The sequence below is a fragment of the Sarcophilus harrisii genome, chromosome 1 (assembly GCF_902635505.1).
Source record: "Sarcophilus harrisii chromosome 1, mSarHar1.11, whole genome shotgun sequence".
Taxonomy (NCBI): domain Eukaryota; kingdom Metazoa; phylum Chordata; class Mammalia; order Dasyuromorphia; family Dasyuridae; genus Sarcophilus; species Sarcophilus harrisii.
Window position 1 is genome coordinate 161,696,319 of NC_045426.1, and position 21,511 is coordinate 161,717,829.

Consider the following 21,511-nt stretch of genomic DNA (forward strand, 5'->3'; position numbering starts at 1 on the left):
CAGGTACCTGTTAAAGAATCAAGGCAAGGAAAAACACCTTTATTTTCTTCAGAAAATTTAGTATAGAAGCAAAAAACAAAAAACAAAAAACAAACAAAAAAAAAACTACTAAAGGATTTAAGAGTTTCTGATACTTACTTAGAACCTTTCTGTTACCTTGGGGTTTGAATTCATATATTAAGGCTAAGGGGCAGGTAGAGGGAGCACTGACCCTGGAGTTAAGAGGATCTGAGGTCAATTTTGCCTCAAACATAACACTTACTAGTGACTCTGGACAAGTCACTTAATCTTAATTGCTTGTCTGCCTCCCCCAAAGTAATAATGAGGAGAGTAACTGATATTTTTGTTAATATAACTTTAAGGTCTACAAAGCCCTTTGTAATCATTATCTCATTTGATCATCACAACAACCCTATGAGATAGGTAGTGAGTAAATTGATATCTAGATAGGTTAATTAACTTATCCAGGAGCAGCATGCTATTAAATAACTCAACCAGCCATGTTAAAAATGTTTTCCCTGTTGCTAACTTAGACATCTGAGTGCTTGGAATGTGCAAGGATCATCTAAGTTTTTTTGGTGGCCAATTAGGAATGAAGAATATGCATTATAAAGGTGTAAAGATTTTCTATCAGCACATAACAGTGCCATCTTGTGGATAGTGAGCCACAGGCCCTGGAAGTTTCTGCCTACAATAGGCTCCTTTGCCAAGTTTTGGTGTTTCAATATAATTCAGTAATTGGGCAATTCAAAGGACATTTCATCACATGCAATCATTTCATCTAACACTGAACTTAATTTTCCATTTTAAAGCAGTGCTTTGATTTATTCCAAAGGAAGTTTCTTTGGAATAAGTCCGAGACCCATATCTCCTCTCTTGAACATGGAAGGAATGCCTCAAAGAAGGAGCAAAAAGGAAATCAGCTGTCTTGAGGTTTTATCTTGGCTCACACTCAGAGCTTTCCTGAAATTTCTGAAGGTCTGCCAATCCCACTAGAACCCCAAGTGCACAGAAGAATTCAGTTAAAATCTTTCCTGATCACATAACAGTAAATCGGAAGATTTTTTTCATTTCTGAAAAAGAAAAGTACATAAAAGCATTAATACGTTATAAAACAATGTCTTGAGCTTCTCAATGCTTAAAAACAGTATGAAATGTGTAATAACCATAGACAGGAAGTTAAAAAATATTACTAGCCTTGGAAAATTTCAACACCTTCTTTTACAGAAAATGATTTGAGGTATGACTATTCAGGAGATAGAAAAACTGGTAAAACAATTATGTGGAAAGTTCTAAAGGTCATGGACAATGAATGAGAAAGGATTCTGTGATAATGCTATGGTAGTCAGAAAAAGAGCCAGGAGAGGTTGTGTAGTAGTAGATTTGTGATTCAAGTTCTTCCTTTGGTGTTTGTTTGTTTGTTTGTTTGTTTGTTTTTGGGAGGTGGGACAAGGTAATTGAGGCTAATTGACTTGACCAGGGCCATACAGCTAGTAAGTTTCTGAGGCAGCATTTAAATTCAGGTTCAACTGACTCCAGGGCTGATGCTCTGTCTATTATGCCATCTAGCTTCCCCTCAGATTCTTCCTTTGATACATGCTGGTTTTATAATCCTGGACCACATTCCATTATCTTCTCAGGGTCCCCAGAAAACTCTTTTAAAATTAATATTTTTTCCACTTACAAATTTTTTTTGCATTTGTTTTCAAAACTTTTGAGTTCCACATTTTCTTCCTTATTCCCATCCCCAGCCCCCATTAAGAAATACATGGGAAGTTATGCAAAATATTTCCATAAAAGTAATGCTATGAAAGAAAACATAGATCTCCCACCCGAATTAAAAACCCTCAAGAAAAATAAAGTTAATAAAAGAGTGAGAATGCATATGTGTATGTGTGTTTGAGAGAAGGAAAGACAAAGAGACAGACAGACAGACAGACAGACAAGAGAATGCTTCAATCTGTATTCATTCACAACTGGTTCCTTCTCTGGGTATGAATAGAATTTCGCTTGACAATTCCCTTGACAGCTAAGTAGATTAGGGTGGTTGAGGAGGAGATGGTGAAGTCCTGATGCTCATGTGGGTAGAGAGAAAGACAAATGTGGAAGAATTGCTGTAAAGGTAGAAACAATCAAATTTGATGACATTGGAAATGTGGGGTGGGTGAGTGAAAGAAAGATTAACACCAAGGTTGCAAGCCTGGGTGACTCGGAGGACGGTGATTACCTCTGGAGCAATGGGGATGTTAGGGGGAAGGGAGAGTAATGATTTCTGTTCTATACATGTTGAATCTGAGGTATATAAGGAACATCTCAGTTACAGAAGTCAGACAGGCAGATGGAGATGGGGGGGAGTCAAGACCAGGACTCGATATAGAGATCTGAGAGAAATGATGTCTGCTTAGAGACAATTACTGAACCCATGGGAGCTGATGCAATAACTAAATGAAACAGTGTAGAGTTAAAGGAGCAGACAGCCCTTCTCAGTCTGAAATTCTGAATTTCACTCATGCATGCTACTGTTTTTTTTTTCTGTGAATATTAAATTATTAATAAAATGAAGAATGAAAATCTTCTTGCTTTCTGATTAAAGAAACACTGTAAAAAGGTTGAAACTATACTAAAAATAAAAAAATTAAATTAAAATTTAAAAGGTTTATTCCTTTCCTATGCTTTTAGGAGGAAAGAAACTTGGTACAATGGAAAAAAGTACTGCCTCTAGAGTCAAAGGTTCTGGATTTAAATTATACCTCAGGTACTAACCATCCAGAACTTTAACCTCCTTCAGTCTCAGTTTCTTTGTGTTCCAGTTCTAGATTTATGAGCCCTCTCCCAGCCTTGATTAATCCTTTCCACTAATCCTTCTCCTAACTTCCCCCTGGCAGTCTTCAATGCCCATCCCAATCTTCTCTTCTCACCTGTTTCTTTAATGATATTACTTAGAACTTTCTATTTGCTTCAGAGATTAGAGCCAAATTTAGATTTAATTTTAATTAATCTTTATTATGATATGTTCCTTTGGGTAATGTATATGCTGTTAAGAAAGCTAACTAGATAAGTAATTATAGGTCATTTAAAATACAACTAACAACCTTTACACAATATATTAACTATATATAGTAGACTGTTGGTTCAATGTTTTTTTTTTCATTAACTTCTCAAACTGATTAATTAAAACTATAAGCCAAGATTATTTTTTATCTTTAACCTCAGTGTGCTGGGGATTTATAAATTTTTCGAAGTTGTTAACTGTCATCTGCACAGTTAATTCAGCGGTGACCCATTAAAACCGTGCCCATCTGTTCTTGGATCCCAAGGAAAGCTCCAGCTATAATTGTTACATTAACCTTCAGGCCTCCTCCTCCCGCCTCTATCCACTTATAAATGATAACTAAATGTAGAGAGAAAGAGCTAATCTTGGGACAAAAGCCCAACGGAAATGAGAAGTAAGATAAAATTTCCGTGTTAAAGCTCCCAAAGACAGTCTCTATTAGCAACCACAATAGTTAACTTTTATTTATTATTTTAAAGTTATAATCATTGCTGTTCAGTTAGTTCAATCATGTCTGACTTCACATGACCTCATTTGGGGTTTTCTAGGCAAAGCTGCTGTAATTTCCTTCTCCAGCTCATTTTACAGATGAGGAAACTGAGACAGACAAGTTTGAGTGGTTTGACTAGGGTCATACAGCTAGTAAGTGTCTGAAGCCAGATTTGAATTCAAATCTTCCTGATTCCAGGCCCAATGCTCTCTCCACTGTGTCACCTCGCTGCTACAAAGTTTGCAAAGCACTTTACAAATATTATCTCCACAATTTCCTCACAACAACCCTGGGAAATTGGTACCATTATTATCTTCATTTAATAAATGAGCAAACTAAGGCAGACAATAGTTGTGTTACTTGAACAAGTTCAACTAGCCAATAAATATTTCTGGCAAACCTTCCTGAGTCCAGGTCTAGTGTACCTAGTTATTAAGCCAGGAGAATCTGGGTTCAAGTTCTGCCTTTCACACACAAACATTCTGCCAAACGCTGGGCAAGTCACTTAACTTGTCAGTACTCTAGGCAACTCACTAAAATTTCAGACAAGGTACTGACCTGCAGTGGTACAGGAACTTTCCTCAACTAGAAATTCCATATGCTAATGAACTTGCATATATTTTGTAGATGTTTATGTAGATGTTTAATAAATGATTATTCATTGTTTGATAATTTTTATGACCAGAGGAAAAAAGTTATCCACAAATATATGGATACTATATCTCATTTATTTGTATTCATGATACCTGAAAGTATAGTAATAATTGTTAACATTTATATAGTATTTACTGGATGCTAGGCACATTACTTCTGTAGCTGCCCTTTTAATGTAGTTATTGCATGGATTATTATTTGTATTTTATATAGGAAATGATAAACTCAGAAGAGTTAAATGATTTTTCCAGAATTACATACTCAGTGTCAGAGTGAGTATTCAAATTCCATTCTCTTTTGACATCAGGTTCAACGTTCTTAACATTCCACCATATACTGCCTCCAAATACTGTGTTAAAGGTTCTTTAATGCTCTGTTGATGGAGCTATGAAGTAGTCCCAACCATTCTGGAAAGGAGTTTGGGATTATGCGCAAAAAAGCTATTAAATTGTTCATGCTCTTTGATCCAAGGATATTGTTATCAGGTTTATACCCCAAAGAGATCAAAGAGGAAAAGCACTATATGTACAAAAATATTTATAGTGGCTCTTTTTATAGTGACAAAGAATTAGAAAGGTAGGGAATGCCCATCAATTGGGGAATAACTGAATAAATTATGGTATGGTATGTGAATGTTGCTATTCAATTGTTTCAGTCATGTCCAACTCTTTGTGATCCCTTCTGGGATTTTCTTGGCAAAGATACTGGAATGGTTTGTCAATTCCTTATCTAGCTCATTTTACAGATGTGGAAACTAAAGTAAACAACATTAGTTGACTTGCCCAGGGTTACACAGCTAGGAAGTATCTGAGTTTAGATTTGAACTCAGATCTTTCTAATTACAGGCCAAGCACTCTATCCATTGCATCACTTAACTGCCATTATATGAATGTAATGGAATACTATTGTAATGATGAAGACATGATGATGTATGCCTGTGGATGATGATGATATGGATAGTTTCAGAGAAACTAGGAAAACTTGTATGAAGTGACACAAAATGAAGTGAGCAAAACCAGTAGAAATACAATAACTATACTATAAGGATAATCAACTCTGAATGACTTAGAAACTGATCAACACAATGACCAAAAAGAATTCGAAAGGACTCATGATGAAATTCATGATGGTGATATCCACCACATTGAGAATTGATGGTGGAAATGTCTTCTATGACACAAATATGGTACTGATACCTAAACCAGGAAGAACCAAAACAGAGAAAGAAAATTACAGATCAATCTCCCTTATGAATATTGATGCAAAAATCTTAAATGAAATATTAGCAAAGAGATTACAATAACTAACAGCAGGATAATACACTATGACCAAGTGGGATTTATACCAGGAATTCAGGGCTGGTTCAATGTCAGGAAAACTATTGTCATGATCGACCATATCAATAACAAAACCAACAGAAATCATGATAATCTCAATAGATGCAGAAAAAGCTTTTGATAAAATACAGTACCCATTGCTACTAAAAACACCAGAGAGCACAGGAATAAAGGGAGTTTTCCTTAAAATGATAATCGGCATCTATCTAGTACCATCAGCAAGCTTTATTTGTAATGAGGAGAAACTGGACACATTCTCAATAAGATCAGGGGTGAAACAAGGATGTCCATTTTCACCACTATTATTCGATATTGTACTAAAAATATTGGCTTTAGCAAAAGAAAAAAAATTAAATTAAAGGAATTAGAATAGTTAATGAGGATATAAAACTATTACTCTCTGCAGGTGATATGATTATATACTTAGAGAATTCTAGAAAATCCTCCAAAAACACACTTGAAAGAATTAACAGCTTTAGCAAAGTTGCGAGGATATAAATAAACCCACACAAATCATCAGCATTTCTATATGTTACTGAGAATTGATGGGCTCAGGGTGAGTACTGAAATAAATTCCTTTCCACCTTCATTCTCTTCCTTCTTTCCCTCTCTCTTTTTCTTTCCCTTCACTTCTTTCCTCTCTTCTCTCCTCTCTCCTCTCCTCTTCTGTCCTCTCCTCTACTTTCCTTTTTTCTTTTCCTTTCCTTTCCTCTTTTCCGATTTCTTTTATTTTCCTTTCCTTTCTTTTTCCTTTTCTTTCCTTCTTCCTTCTTACCTTCCTTCCTTTCTTTTCTTCTCCCTCATCCCTTTCTCCCTTTCTTTTCTTTATTTTTTTGAACAAGACTAATGTGAGAATTTAATTTTCATATTTGCAATGGTTTCCCTTTTTTGCCTTCTAAATGAGTGGGAGAAGAGAAAAAAGAAAATTTGGCACTAAAAATAAAAATAAAACTCAATTTTTAAAAATCCTATATTAAGACCATGGAGGCATAAAGGAGAGGTTAATACTAAATTGACTCAGCAAACTGTTCATGAAAGGTGTCATTTGATTTGGGCTTTAAAAATGAGTAGTACTTTAAAAATGAAAAGAGAACATTTTCCTTTTTTGGGGTAAAAAATATCTTCAATGATTTCCTGGGATCTTGATGCTTACAAGATTGTGATCCTTACAACACTGATTTCTTAAGGATCTGGTATGGTACTGTCATTATTCTTCACTTATCCAACAGAATATATTTGCACTTAAGAGACAGATTTTCATTTTAGAATGAGGTCTAGTTCACTTTCTTCCTTCTAATTATGAGTCCAACTCATCATTCATTATTATTGCCTGTGTCTGAGATATCTACTGATGGACTCTCTCTCTCCTTTACTTATTTTATATTCAACCTTTTTTATATTTGTTATATTCTTCAATAGAATGTAAGCATCCTGAGAGATGGGACATTGTATTCCAGGGATATGGTGTGAGACACATAATGGGTAGTTAATAATATCTCAAGGAATTGAATTAGATACCAAGCATGGGGAACAGTATGATCAAAGGAATGAAAGTGGAAAGTGAAATAACACAGGGAATATTTAAGGACCAGAATATTGCCTGAAACACAATGGAATTGCTGAAGAGCAAGTGGTATAATATGTCTCTATATGTAAGAGGGTGCTAGATTATGGAGAGTACTACAGGATAGTAAAGTATGAAATTTATTCAGCAAATTAATTGGGAGTCATTAAAGACTTTTGACCAGGAATTGATACAATCAGATTAGTCTGGAAGCAACATGAAGGATGAGATCCTTGAGGGTAGGGATTATTTATTTTTGTATCATCACACACCAGCACAACCAGTGGTATATATAGTTGACATTTAATAAATGCTTGTTGAGTTGAATTGAATTGGAACAATGAAGGAAGAAAGACTCTAAGGAAGCTATTGTAATAGTTAAAGAAGAGGTAACAAGGACTTGGGGCAGCTAGATGGCATAGTGAACAAAATGAGTCATTTTTGTGAGTACAATTCTGGCCTCAGATGCATATTAGTTGTGTGGACCATGGACAAGTCATTTAATCCTGTTTGCCTTAGTTTCCTCATTTGTAAAATGAGTTGGAGAAAGAAATGGCAAACCACTTCAGCATTTTTGCAAAAAAACCAAACCCCTCCCCCTCCTGAAATAGGGTTATAAAAAGACAGAGATGACTCAACAACAAGAAGAAGGAATTTTCATATGATAGTGAAAGTGGGAATACTGTGGAAGAGAAAAATATAAAAGATACTATGGAGAGGATGCCAAAATTTCAGTCTTGAGAGATTCATCCTTGTGTTTCTTCATCTGTAAAATAAGTAGGAGGAGAAAATGGCAAACCATTCCAGTATCTTTGCTAAGGAAACCCCAAATGGAGCCACAAAGAATTAGACATGATTGATGACTGAACAGAAATGGCACCATCATTGTTTTGATATTGTTTTGAGTGGATAAGGAGCCATAAAGTACCATGTGATGGATAGGGAAGTAAAAAGAAGGGTAGGGGGCATCCAAATGGGAGATGTACTACAGGTAGCTAAGGAGAGATGAGAATGCAGAGCTTTAAAGAGAGATCAAGGTTAATCTTTCCATGTTGATTAGTTGATACCTTATATTATCATTTAGGGATAGATCTGGTAATAAATCTAATCCCATTCCCAAACTACTCTTTTCTCTTTCTCCATCTTACTCAGATTTTTTTTTCGCTGCTTACAGTATTTTCTACTTGATCTAGAAGTTCTGGAATTTGGCTATAATATTCTTGGAAGTTTTCATTTTCTCTCTTTCAGGAGATGATTGGTAGATTCTTTCAATTTTTATTTTACCCTCTAGTTCTAAAACAGCAGGACAGTGTTCACTTATAATTTCTTGAAATATAATGTCTAGGCTCTTTTTAAGATCATAGTTTTCAGGTAGTACAATAATTCTCTCTCTCAGTTATCAAACTGTGCATACCCTTTGATCCAGCAGTGTTACTACTGGGATTATATCCCAAAGAGATTATAAAGAAGGGAAAGGGACCTGTATGTGCACGAATGTTTGGCAGCCCTTTTGTAGTGGTAGAAACTGGAAACTGAATGGATGTCCATCAGTTGGAGAATGGCTGAATAAATTGTGGTATATGAAAATTATGGAATATTACTGTTCTGTAAGAAATGACCAACAGGATGATTTCAGAAAGGCCTGGAGAGACTTACACGAACTGATGCTGAGTGAAATGAGCAGGACCAGGGGATCATTATATACTTCAACAACAATACTAGATGATGACCAGTTCTGATGGATCAGGCCATCCTCAGCAACGAGATCAACCAAATCATTTCTAATGGAGCAGTAATGAACTGAGCTAGCTATGCCCAGAAAAATAACTCTGGGAGATGACTAAAAACCATTACATTAAATCCCCAATCCCTATATTTATGCACACATGCATTTTTGATTTCCTTCACAAGCTAATTGTACAATAATTCAGAGTCTGATTCTTTTTGTACAGCAAAATAATGTTTTGGTCATGTATACTTATTGTGTATCTAAGTTATATTTTAATATATTTAACATCTACTGGTCATCCTGCCATCTAGGGGAGGGGGTGGGGGTAAGAGGTGAAAAATTGGAACAAGAGGTTTGGCAATTGTTAATGCTGTAAAGTTACCCATGTATAAATCCTGTAAATAAAAGGCTATTAAATAAAAAAAAAATTCTCTCTCTCTCTCTCTCTCTCTCTCTCTCTCTCTCTCTCTCTCTCTCTTTTGGTGAGGCAATCAGAATTAACTGACTTACCCAGGGTCACATCTAGCAAATGTCATGTGTCTAAGGCCGCATTTGAATTTGGGTCCTTTTGACTTCAGGGCTAGTGCTGTATCCACTGTGTCACTTAACTGCCCCATCTCCAATAATTCTTAAATTCTCTCTTCTGGACTTGTTTTTCAAGTCAGTTGTTCTTCCAATGAGTTATTTCACATTTTCTTCTATTATTTTTCATTCTTTTGATTTTGTTTGTTTCTTGATGTCTTATAGAATAATTAACTTCTAGTTATTGAATTTTAATTGTTAATTAGAATAATGCTTTTAGATGCCCCAAATAAATTAGACAGAATAGCAAAAGAAACCAATTCTATTGAAATATGTGTATATCTATAATATATAACAATAAAAAAGTTAAGAACCTTAGAAGTTGGATGTATACAAAGAGTTATACATAGTATGTATCTCCAGAATTTTTTGATGTATTGACACTTCAAGGCCATAGAAATCAGGCAAATAACAGAATTTGAATCCAGGTCTTCGACTCCAAAGGATTTTCATTTTGGGGAATTAAGTTTTGATTGATCAATTTTGATCTCCTTACATTATAATAAATTCCCTCTGATATCACTCTCTCTTCACTCCCAGAGAGCTATATCATGTAATAAATAATAATTTAAAGATAAAAAACAGAAAAATCAGCATAACTAATAAATACATCAGAAAAATTATGAAGATAGATGATATATATATATATATATATATATATATATATATATATATATATATATCAGTTTGTATACAATAACCTATCTTCTAAGGCAGGGGTTCTTAACTTTTTTATTGTTTATAGATATAGCTATTTCAACAGAATTGATTTATTTTGCTATCCTGTGTAATTTATGTGATGCATCTAAAAGCATTATTTTGTGGGCTTACCATCTCTTCAAAAATGGGATAGGTTGGTGTATTTTCTTGTGGGTCTTATTTTGAGCCATGTAAAACAGTTTCTTTTATGCTACACTGAATCTTTTTCAGAGGTTTTCATACAAGGAAGCCATCTCTAACTTCTCATTTTCCACTTTGGGCTCTTTGATTAAATCTTGAACATTACAGTGATGATTTGTGCATTAACACAATAGAAGAAATCATTAGGACCCATTGTTCAGAAGATTTTTTCAAAGTAGCTTATTAAAATAATTTTATTCTTGAATTCTTTCAAGAGTCAATTCCTAGTGATCTGCTTAATATAGAATGGGAGAAAAGGTGCAAGTTAAGCAAAAATGGCAAGCTAAATACTTAAGCATAAGGGTCACTTATAGTACCTCACAAGTACAGGACAATGACTTATGTTTTCGTGTTTTCTGTAGTGCTGGCAAAATTGTCACTACAAATTATTAGACTTAAATCTAACAGCTCTTGAGAGGGAAAAGTAGCTGATAATGTCATTTTAAGACTGAGAAATATTTGCCCAGCCCTTTGATTTAATCTGTATTTTTATTTAATGTTTAATTGGCGAGAAAATCATAAAGACAAATTTAAATGCTTGCATCGATAACCTTGTCACAGTGCCCGAACAATCATTTATCATCATTATCTGGCGTTCTTGCAGCCAGCAGACTTCATAGGAAAGCAAGCACTGAAACAGATGAAAGAAAAAGGGCTGAAACGGAGATTGGTCTATCTCACCTTGGAGACGGATCATGTGGATCCAGAGGGAAATGAAAGCATCTGGCATGATGGCAAGGTAAGTCCTGTATGGAACATGTGACAAAGAGCCCAGAAACCAACTATATTTCAAGTGGTTTTAATTTAAGATTGTTCTGTACTCCATAATGAGAAGTAGTGCACAATTAGGTAACAGGCATATAATTTATGGACTGACATGCAAAGACACTGAAAAGAACTAAATTCAGATGAAAATGGAAAATAATAATAATAATAATCCTGGAAACTTTGGAACACCACATGCCTTGATTAAAGGAAACAAAAGTGATGACTAAAACATACAAGACAGAAAGGTCTATTGAAAAGGCTAAATAATTCCCATTGTCTACCCTTTCCCATATCTGAGAATATAAACTGTCAGAACAATGTACTATAGATCAAAAGCTAGCCAGAACTTTGGGAGGTCATTTAGACCTACCTTTCCTTTTACTGACAAGGAAACAGAGGTAAAGAAAAGTGAAGTGATTTGTTTAATGACACACAAGTAGCAAAAGAGATATCACAGATTTAAAACCAGGCCCTCTGATTCAAATCCTGAGTTTAGTAGAGTACTTGGCAAGTAATAGGCCCTTTATAAATATTTATTGACTGATTGGCTGACAAATCTTACACTTTGATGGGAAAATTTGAAGTAGAAAGTTAAATTTTCCAGTGGAAAGAGAATGAAGTCCAATAAATTTGGTATTTTGCTTTATGTTTTAAATGATTCTTCAGAAAGAGACAATTTTCATCATAGGGATAAGGATTAGAGTTGGGATTTCATTGGTATTAGAACACTGGATGGGGATGATTTTCACTATAGGGATTGGGATTAGACTTGACTCTTTATTGGTATGGGGAACACTTGGATGGGGACAATTTTCATCATGGAAATAAGGATTGGACTTGGGACTTCATTGGTATAGGAAACACTTAGATGGGGACAATTCTCATTATAGAGATGGGAATTAGACTTGAGATTTTATTGGTATAGGAAACAATCAGATGAGGGCAATTTTCATCAAGGGAATGAGGATTAGATTTGGGATTTCATTGGTATAGGGAACATCTGCATAAGAGAACTTCCCCTTATGTTCTCTACCAATACAACTCAGAAGCTTTCTCTTCAATTTATAGTTAGAGTTGCTCAAAGTAATGTCAGGGAAAGATCTGTACCCAGGTCTATCTAGTTCCCAGACTAGCTTTCTATCCACTATTCCATATTGCCTCTCATAACTCTTATCTTAGTACATAAAAAAAAAAATTGGAACAAAACTTGTGAAAGTAATATAACAGCTTGTTTCCATAGCAACTCATTCCTCGAGGGCTGTAGGTTTATCAAATACTTGGAGATGTCTGTGGGGTAGGTGGCCTTGGGCAATAGTAAACTAATTCTTAGAGGGAGGAATAAAGTTGAAATAATTTGTTTCTGTAGAAAAGTAAAATGACACTATTTTCACCTTGGATTATTTACATCTGACATTCTCTTTCGGTAGATTACTGTGTAGGTAGTGGACAGGCAGCTCTCTTTTTTAAGAATGTCAGGTTTTTTTAAAGTTAATGTTTTAAAATTTCAGTTTCTTGAGGTGCCTAGACTCAAAGTGTGATTGACTAGAAATTACTATCCTAGTATTAATAAGTTTTTAATTCATGACTTCCAAACTCTACAGTTATATTTATTTAGTTCCTTCTTATCTGACATTCATAAAATTATAGGATTGAAAGTTCTGAGAGACCTTAGAGATCATCTATTCTCATACATTTCATAGATGAGGAAAATAAGGCACACCAGAATGAAGTGTCAAAATCATACAGACTATTAAGGTAAAACCAAGTCTCAGGATCATACAGCTGAATAACAGAAAGAGACTTCAAATCCAGTACTCCGACCACAATCAAGTACTTTATTCACAGACTCATAGAGTCTCAGAAGGAAGCTCAACAGCAAATCATCCCTGACTGAAGATCCTTGTGACAACTTCTTCCACAAGTATTCTTTGAGGTTTTTCAGAGAGAGGGAATCTACTTCTTCCAAAGTTAACCCATTCTAGTTATGGCCAATGCTTTAGTTTAGCCATGACCAGAATGGGGACATCACCTCTACTGTCCTGGACTTAATGAATTCCTCTGTTTAAGTCAAACCAGTCTATCCATACAAAGAAGTGAATTTTTGTACTTTGCATTCCTTTCCTCCCCCTCCTCTCCATGACTACAAAAGTCCTACTCATTTACTTTTTTAAAGTACCTATAGAATATCAGCCTGTCCTAGAAACTGAGGATACAAGTATGAATAACAACAAAATATGGTCTGAGTTCTCAAAGAGCTTAAAGTCTAACGACTATGTGTACATGAGAGAGACACCCATACAGAGAAGCAAAAAGGAGGAGGAGAGACAGCTAGTGAAAACAGGGCCAGTAGATAAAGCACTGGCTCTGGAGGCAAGAGAACCTGAATTCAAATTTGAACTCAGGCACTTATTAGCTGTGTGACTCTGGGCAAGTCAGTTAACTCCAATTGCCATACACACAATCAAAACAAAACAAAACAAAAAGCAGGGAAGAGAGAGAAAGACTCAGAGAAAGAGACAGAGAGGGACTGAGAGACAGACAGATGCCCCCAGGTAAGTTTAATATAAGGTGAAGTATAGAAGGGACACTGTACTACTGATATATCTGAGGAAGGATATCAAAGCCCAAATGCAATTCTTGCTTTTCTATGACACATTCCTAGGCCACACAAAAAACCTCACAGTGTACAGGAATTTTGAACCCAAGGACAGAATTTTGGAACATACCACACCATGTTGTGGGAGGTGGAGAAGGAGAAGAGATAAGGAGAGATGGGAGGAGAAATTACATTTCTTCATTTGTCATTGGTTGAATTGTCTATAGATTCATAGGTTCTTTAAGTCTATATCTATTATGTTATATATATATATATATATATATATATATATATATGTTATATAATAGCTATAACATATCTGTTATATGTTATAATAATATCTATTAATATAGAACTTAGTATGTGACAAACACTGGCCTAAGCATTGAGTTGTTGTTTAGTTGTTTCAGTCATGTGCAATTTGTTGTAACCGTATTTGGGATTATCTTGGCAAAAATATTGCAGTGACTTGCCATTTCCTTTTCCAGCTAATTTTATAGATAAGGAAACTGAAGCAAACATGGTAAAATAGCTTACTCAGGTTCATACAGCTGGCAAGTGTCTGAGTTCAGATTTGAATTCAGCAAGATGAGTCTTCCTGACTCTAGGTCTGGCATTCTCTCCATTGCCCCAACTACTAAATAGTAGGAGTTTTCTCTTGAGGAGGCACTTAGCATCTGAAGGAGTCAGAAATTACCTCACTTAGGAGATAGTGTTTAAATTGAAATTTGAATTAAGAATTCTTAAGAACTGGGAGTAAAGAAGGAGTACATTACAGTTCTAGAGCACAGCTTGTTCAGAGATTGATAGAGGATGTGAGGAAAAGCAAGAGTAGTTTGAATTAACTGAAAAATGTGTGATAAGACTGGGAAGATGGGTTGAATGAAGGTTGTGAAGGATTTTAAATCTCAGATAGAGGAGTTTGTATTTGATTTTGGAGGTTATGAACAGGGAACCTCTGGATTTCATTGCGCAGAGGAGTGAAATAACACTATCTCTACTTTAGTAATATCACTTTGGTCACTATGTGAAAGATGGATGTGGAGGCTTTAAGCAGGGAAACCAGTTAGGGGACCTTGGCAATGCATGAAGAAGAGTGAAAAGCTGAGGATGACTTGAAGTGTACCTAGATGACTAGTGGATGCTCTCAACAGAAACAGAAAAGTTTTAGGGATTTGAGGAGCTCTTTTCGAAATGCCTACAGGACATCCCAGTCAATACCCGTTAGATATTTGTTAGAGAATTCAGTGAAAGGGCAAGTCTAGTGTGAACTTCTGAGTAGTGAGTACTTGGTAAATGATTATTGAATTGAGATTCTAGTTTGCTATTCCTAACGGTGGTGTGACTTCAGGCAAGTCACTTTCCCTACTTAGAATTTCTCATTTGTAAAATGAAGGTTGCTGGAAAGATGATGTCTAAGGCCCCTTCCTTCTCTGACTTTTAAAAGATTTTATTCTTTTGTTCATGGATGGACAGGGTATCTTATAATACTGAGAGGCAGCACAGACAATCACTAAAACAAGTACAATATATGAGTGACCCTATTTACTTCAACTATTTAGAATTTGCCTACTATTGAAGTGTATGTGGCTAGATATGGCAGTGAATGGAGTTCTGGGCCTAGAGTCAGGAAGACCTGAATTCAAATCCAGTCTCAGATACTTCCTAGCTGTGTGACCTTGGGCACACATTTAATTCTGTTTGTCTCAATTTATTCATCTGTAAAATGAGCTAGAGAAGGAAATGGTAAACCACTCCAATATCTTTGTCAAGAAACCCTAAATAAGGTCATGGAGAGTCAAACTGAAATGATTAACCAAAACGACAAAGGTAATCTTCTTGTAGGCAAAAAGGGTTTTTTGTTTTGCTTTGTTTTATTTTTTATAGCATAGTGATTGTTGTGTAGTGGTAGATTCTTAAGATAAGCTTGTTTATCAACTGATTGACATCAGCTTTTTTCAAGAGAATTTCCACACCAAGATCTCTAGGCAGACCAAAAATGATCCTTGGAGATATGCAAATACCTGTGTGTTATGATTTAAATTAGACATTTAAGATTACTAGGAATTTTAGATCAGCTATTTTTCCATTTGGTTTCTTTTGTCAATACATATCATCTTGTGTATGGCAACTTGTGCTTAAATTGCATGCTGTAGATGTAATTTATTCTTTTTTTTTTCCTTTTTTTTTTTTTATTATAGTAACTTTTTATTGACAGAATCCATGCCAGGGTAATTTTTTTTACAACATTATCCCTTGCACTCACTTCTGTTCCGATTTTTCCCTCCCACCCTCCACCCCCTCCCCTAGATGGCAAGCAGTCCTATATATGTTGAATATGTCCTAGTATATCCTAGATACAATGTATGTGGGCAGATCCAAACAGTTTTCTTGTTGCACAGGGAGAATTGGATTCAGAATGTAGAAATAACCCGGGAAGAAAAACAAAAATGCAAACAGTTTACATTCATTTCCCAATGTTTTTTATTTTGGGTGTAGCTGCTTCTGTCCATCATTGATCAATTGAAACTGAATTAGGTCTCTTGGTCAAAGAAATCCACTTCCATCAGATTACATCTTCATACAGTATTGTTGTTGACGTATATAATGATCTCTTGGTTCTGCTCATTTCACTTAGCATCAGATCATGTAATTCTCTCCAAGCTTCTCTGTATTCATCTTGCTGGTCGTTTCTTACAGAATAATAATATTCCATAACATTCATATACCACAATTTACCCAACCATTCTCCAATTGATGGGCATCCGCTCAGTTTCCAGCTTCTAGCCACTACAAATAGGGCTGCCACAAACATTTTGGCAGGATGTAATTTATTCTTAACTCACAACTCTGATTATATACTAGAATGCTCTAGGAGCTTTTCTCCCCCATTAATAACTAGTATGCAGACAGTTTTCCATTTGTAAACTGGGTTCTTTTACCAAACATCTTAGTGAAAAAAAAATTGGATAACAGGTCCCCTCAAGTCTCACTAAGAGTAAGTATGTCATAATGGTTAAGGATATTTTTCTTTCCTTTGGAGGCAATTGGGGTTAAGTGACTTGACCAGGATCACACAGCAGCTAGTATCTGAGGTCACATTTGAACTCAGGTTCTCCTGACTACACGGCAAGGATCTTGGATTTTAGCCCCTAAGATATTTTCCAACTCAAAATCTCTGAGCCTATGAAATAAATTACCCCCTTTAATTGCCTTGACTAGGAGACTGCCATGTTCCTACAAGTCAGAATCACAACTTATAAAATCATAGATTTCAGATATGGGATCTTAAATAGCATCTAATGTAACTTGGTTATTTTTCACGTGTAGAAATTGAGGCTCAGATGAGTTGAAGTAATTGCTCTGGGTCACATAGCTAACTGTTATATTGCTAAGAGCTATCAAAGTGATTTTCTGAAACCCCACCATTTCTCTACTCTCCCCATTGCTCACCCCTCACTCAGTAAAGTCCTCTGGCTCCCCTATCATCTCCAGGATCAATTATATTATTTAAAGTCCTTGACAAACTAGCCCTGGGCACCAAGGGATGTGATAGTGTCAGACTTAGGGTTGGGAAGACTTCTAGGTACTTGACCTTGGGCAAATTACTTAACCCTATTTGCCTCAGTTCGCTTAGCTGTAAAATGAATTGAAGAAAGATACTCCAATACCTCTGCCAAGAAAAACTCAAATGGTCATAAAGAGTTGGACACAGATGAAAAAATGACTGAATGCAATTTCTGGTGTTCTATTTTCCCAGTTTTCTTATCCTTTGCAACTGCATAGACTGTTTATTCCGGTAACACTGACCTCCTTGCTGTTTCTCAAATAAGATACTCTATCTCTTGGCCCTGGGCATTTTCTCTGGTTATCATCCATGCCTGAAATGGGCTTCCACCTCTCTCTCTGCCTCTTTGATTCTCTGAAATCTCAGCTAACAGCCCATGTTCTAGTCTTTCCCGATCCTCTTAATTCTAGTGTCTTCCCTCTATAGATCATATTCTATTCATCCCGTATATAGCTTATTTGTACACACTTGTTTCCATGTTTTCCTCTTCATTATATTTTGAGCTTTTCAAGGGCAAGGACTGCTTTTTGCTTCCTTTTTATCCCTAGGGCTTAGCACAATGCCCAGCACATAGTAAATGGTTAACAAATGCTTATTGACTGGCTGATTGGCTGGTGGCAAAGTGAAAACCAAAGGCTCTTACCCCCTAGCCCCATGCCCTTTCTACTCTTTCCACATAATTTCCCTAAACCAGTCATTTCAATTCTATAACTCAAGGGAAATGTGGAGAATTCTGAGAATATCCAAAGGAGAGTGACTAAGATGATTAAAGGTCTGGGAAATGGGGCCTTGGAGGAAAGGTTAATGAATTAAAATTATTCAGATTGGAGAGGAGAAGGCTGACAATCAACTTGATAGCTATGTTTAAAGTATATGAAGGGCAATCATAAAAAGAGTGATGGGGATGGTCTCAAAATCCACTGAGGATGGAGAGGGAATGGATTTAATTGAATCTGGAAGTGGTTAGGAAAGACCAAGTTAAGAGTTAGGCTGAGAAATCTCTTTCCCTAAAGATTTCTTTTAAATGAAATTAACCAGACATGCAAATTAATTCTGGGACCATCAAAACCTGAAAAAAATTAAACCTTGGTTAAAAGATATCAGTATGCCAAAAGCCACTAAGTATTTTAAGGTAAAAAAAAATAATGGCACAAATGGTGTATTTCCCTAGGTTATTAATAAACTAATTCCTGCTGCCATTAGACTTATGGCCAAAAATGTTTTACGGACTTTTGAATTTTATTCAGGGATAGATAAATGGAGATATAGAGAGTATTTCTTGTTCACTTGCTACTTGCCAGAAACTATACTAAATACTGAGAATTTGAATATGATTAAAAAAAAAAAGACCCTCCCCTCAAGTGAGCATACATTCTAATTGAGGACACAGCATATAAAAGGAAGCTAGAACACAGTGGGTGTTGTGGTATGGATAGGAAGGGGACAGGAGGAGTATTTATAGGAATCCAAGGTAGAAAAATCTGGAGACTTAGAAGAGAAGTGAGGATGGATGGCCTGGGTAATTCCTTCAGGCCAGGACCATGGAAGAGAGAGGGATGAAGGAGCAGAGGCATCTCCAGATTAAATAGGCTGCTGGAGCAGAAGTGGAAAAGCCTAAAGGATGTTTAGATTAGAAGTATCAAACACACAGCTGAGGCAACACTTCTGAGAGTGGCCAAACACCTAAGTCAACATGTAACTCACAGGGATCTTCATGCATGATTTAATGGCCCCTCTTTCTTTTTAAGTTGGATCACTGATTTAGAATGATGAAGCAGTCTAGAGAAAGAGGATGGACTAGGTTACTTGCTAAGATTTTCTTACTTTGGGACATCTCGATTTTCCTAAACTTCATTCTAATTTAATTAGATGAATTGTGTACATGATAGCAAAAGAAGCTCATTCCCATTGTGGCCCAAATTCAACTCCATCTAGCATATGTTATAAATGAAGCAATAGTTCCTGGAGGAGCCTGGGTCCAAAAGTATGATTATACTTCAGATTAAACTTGCCGATGCACATTTCTTAGATCTCTCACTTTTAAACTCTGGAAGTCTGGAAGAAAATATGTTTAAAAAGCATGTGTCATCTTAGCAACTCGTTAGCTAACTTGATAGTATCACTCATTTCTTTATGTCAGCTATTTTTTCTTTTTAACTAGAATGAGAATCACCATGTTGCCTCTTGACTATAGGTTTGAAACAGATAATTATTATGTCAAGTAATTACTAATAATTACTATGTCAAGTTTATAAAACTAGGAATCAGGACTTAATGCTGAAAATGTGTTGATGTTTAAAAGACTAGAAATGATCTATTATGATTGTTTGCTGATAGATACAAGCTACTCACTGAAGGATATGAGTGGTCCTCCATTGTTTATAATGTTGAGGTCACACAATGAAAATATTTTAAGTAAGGCCCTACAATCTCTTTTCTTCTTATTTTCTATCAAAGTTAAATGACTTGTTCAGGGTCACACAGCTGTTAAGTATCTGGAGCTGGATTTGAACTCAGGTTCTTCTGACTTCAAAACTTGTGTTCTATCCACTGTGCCTTCTACCTGCCCCTTTTCTTTTTGCAATTAATTTCCACATTTTATTTATCATCTTTCTCCCTAAATCCATCATGTCCCTATTTCTGTTAAAAGCATCATCACCATTCTTCCAGTCTCCCAAATTTGTAATTTTGGCTTTATTTATGAGAGACAATACATACACATGTAAGTAGAGGGGTGTTCTGTAGGCAGCTCCTCCCAGATCTTAAGAGCTAGTCCAGTGTCAGCATTTATATTTTGAAAATTAGCAAATGCTACCAATCAGGGCTTGATTTATTATTCTGTTGATGTCTAGTTTAATGAAAACAATGCTAATAATGCAGATTAAAGTCAAAAGACATTCTAAACACTTCTTTTTCTGAGAGAAACAATTATTAAACATATACTAGTTAAGTATAAGTTTCTAGTAGTGTGGGGGGAGGCAATAAAAACGTGTGGGGTTAGGAAAGACCATGGAATCTAAGCTAAGTTTTTTTTAAGCTAAGTTTTGAAGGAAGCTACAGATTCTAAGAGATGGAAATGAAGACAAAGTATATTCCAGGCATGTGAGTCAGGCAGTTCAAAGACTTGGACACAAAGGTAGAATGTCCCTGTGAGGGAAAGGAATTTGGTCAGTGTGCTTGGAGTGTGTGAAAGAAATTAACGTATAATCAAAGTGGCAAGATAGGTTGGGATTAGGTAATAAAGGACTATATTTGATGTTTTAGTAATATGGTCAGATCTGTGCTTTTGGAATATCATTTTGACACATGTATATATATATATATGTATATATATATATATATATATGGCGTATTCATTGGAGAAGAGAGAGACTTGAAACATTATAACTAATTGGAAAGTTATTGTAATATTTCAGATAACAGATGATGATGGTTTTAATTAGGGTGGTAGCTATATGAGTAGAAAAAAAGGAACATATATGAGAGATAATGTGGAGGTAGAGCTAAAATTGACTATATATGTATATATATATATATGTATATATATATATATATGAAAAGAGTGAAAAGCTGAAGATGGCTCTGAGGTTGGGAATATGGGTGAATGGAAAAATGGTAGTGCCTTTGGCTAGAATACGTAAGTTAAAGAAAAGAATAGATTTAGGAGAAAAGATAATGAGTTCTGTTTAGGACATGATGATTTTGAGAAGTCTCTAGGATGTCCAGTTTGAATTGTTCAATAAACAGCAATGAAGGCTTAGAATTCAGGAAAAACCATATATTAATATTTAGGAGTCATTCATATATATATATATATATATATATATATATATATATATATATATAAAATAGTAAATAAAACTATAAAGAAGAAGGAATATACACAGAGAGAAAAGGATCTGCGGCAGAACTTTAGGTTATACCCACTATTAGCATGTGGATCCAGGATAATATCCAATAAAAGATAATAAGGAATGGCCAATCAGACTGAAGAAGAATCAAGAGAGAGTAATGTTAATCATAAATGCCCAGAGAGAAGAAAGAACCAAGGAAAAGGGAGGATGATCAAGTGTTAAATGCCTTAGAGAGGACATTGGTCTTGAAAATTAAGAAATGGTTGGTAACTTCAAAGAGAGCAAATTCATTGGAGTGATAAGGTCAAGGAACCAAAACTGTAAGTGAGATGAGAAAAAATGGTGGCCATGAGAAAATATAATTTTTTCCCAAGTGTTTGTCTTTGAAATGAAAGAGAGATGTAGGGAGAGAGTTTA

At 35.4% G+C, this 21,511-nt stretch overlaps 1 protein-coding gene across 2 annotated transcripts in view; it reads left to right on the forward strand.

Moving 5' to 3' along the window:
• The window catches only part of DMGDH (dimethylglycine dehydrogenase), a 103,056-nt gene that overhangs the window by 76,625 nt on the left and 4,920 nt on the right, over positions 1-21,511 (forward strand). For both annotated transcript variants that reach the window (XM_023495798.2, XM_003759434.4), the window contains exon 15: positions 10,913-11,047. In XM_023495798.2, the coding sequence (XP_023351566.1) occupies positions 10,913-11,047 (135 nt within the window). The remainder of the gene's footprint in view (positions 1-10,912; positions 11,048-21,511) is intronic.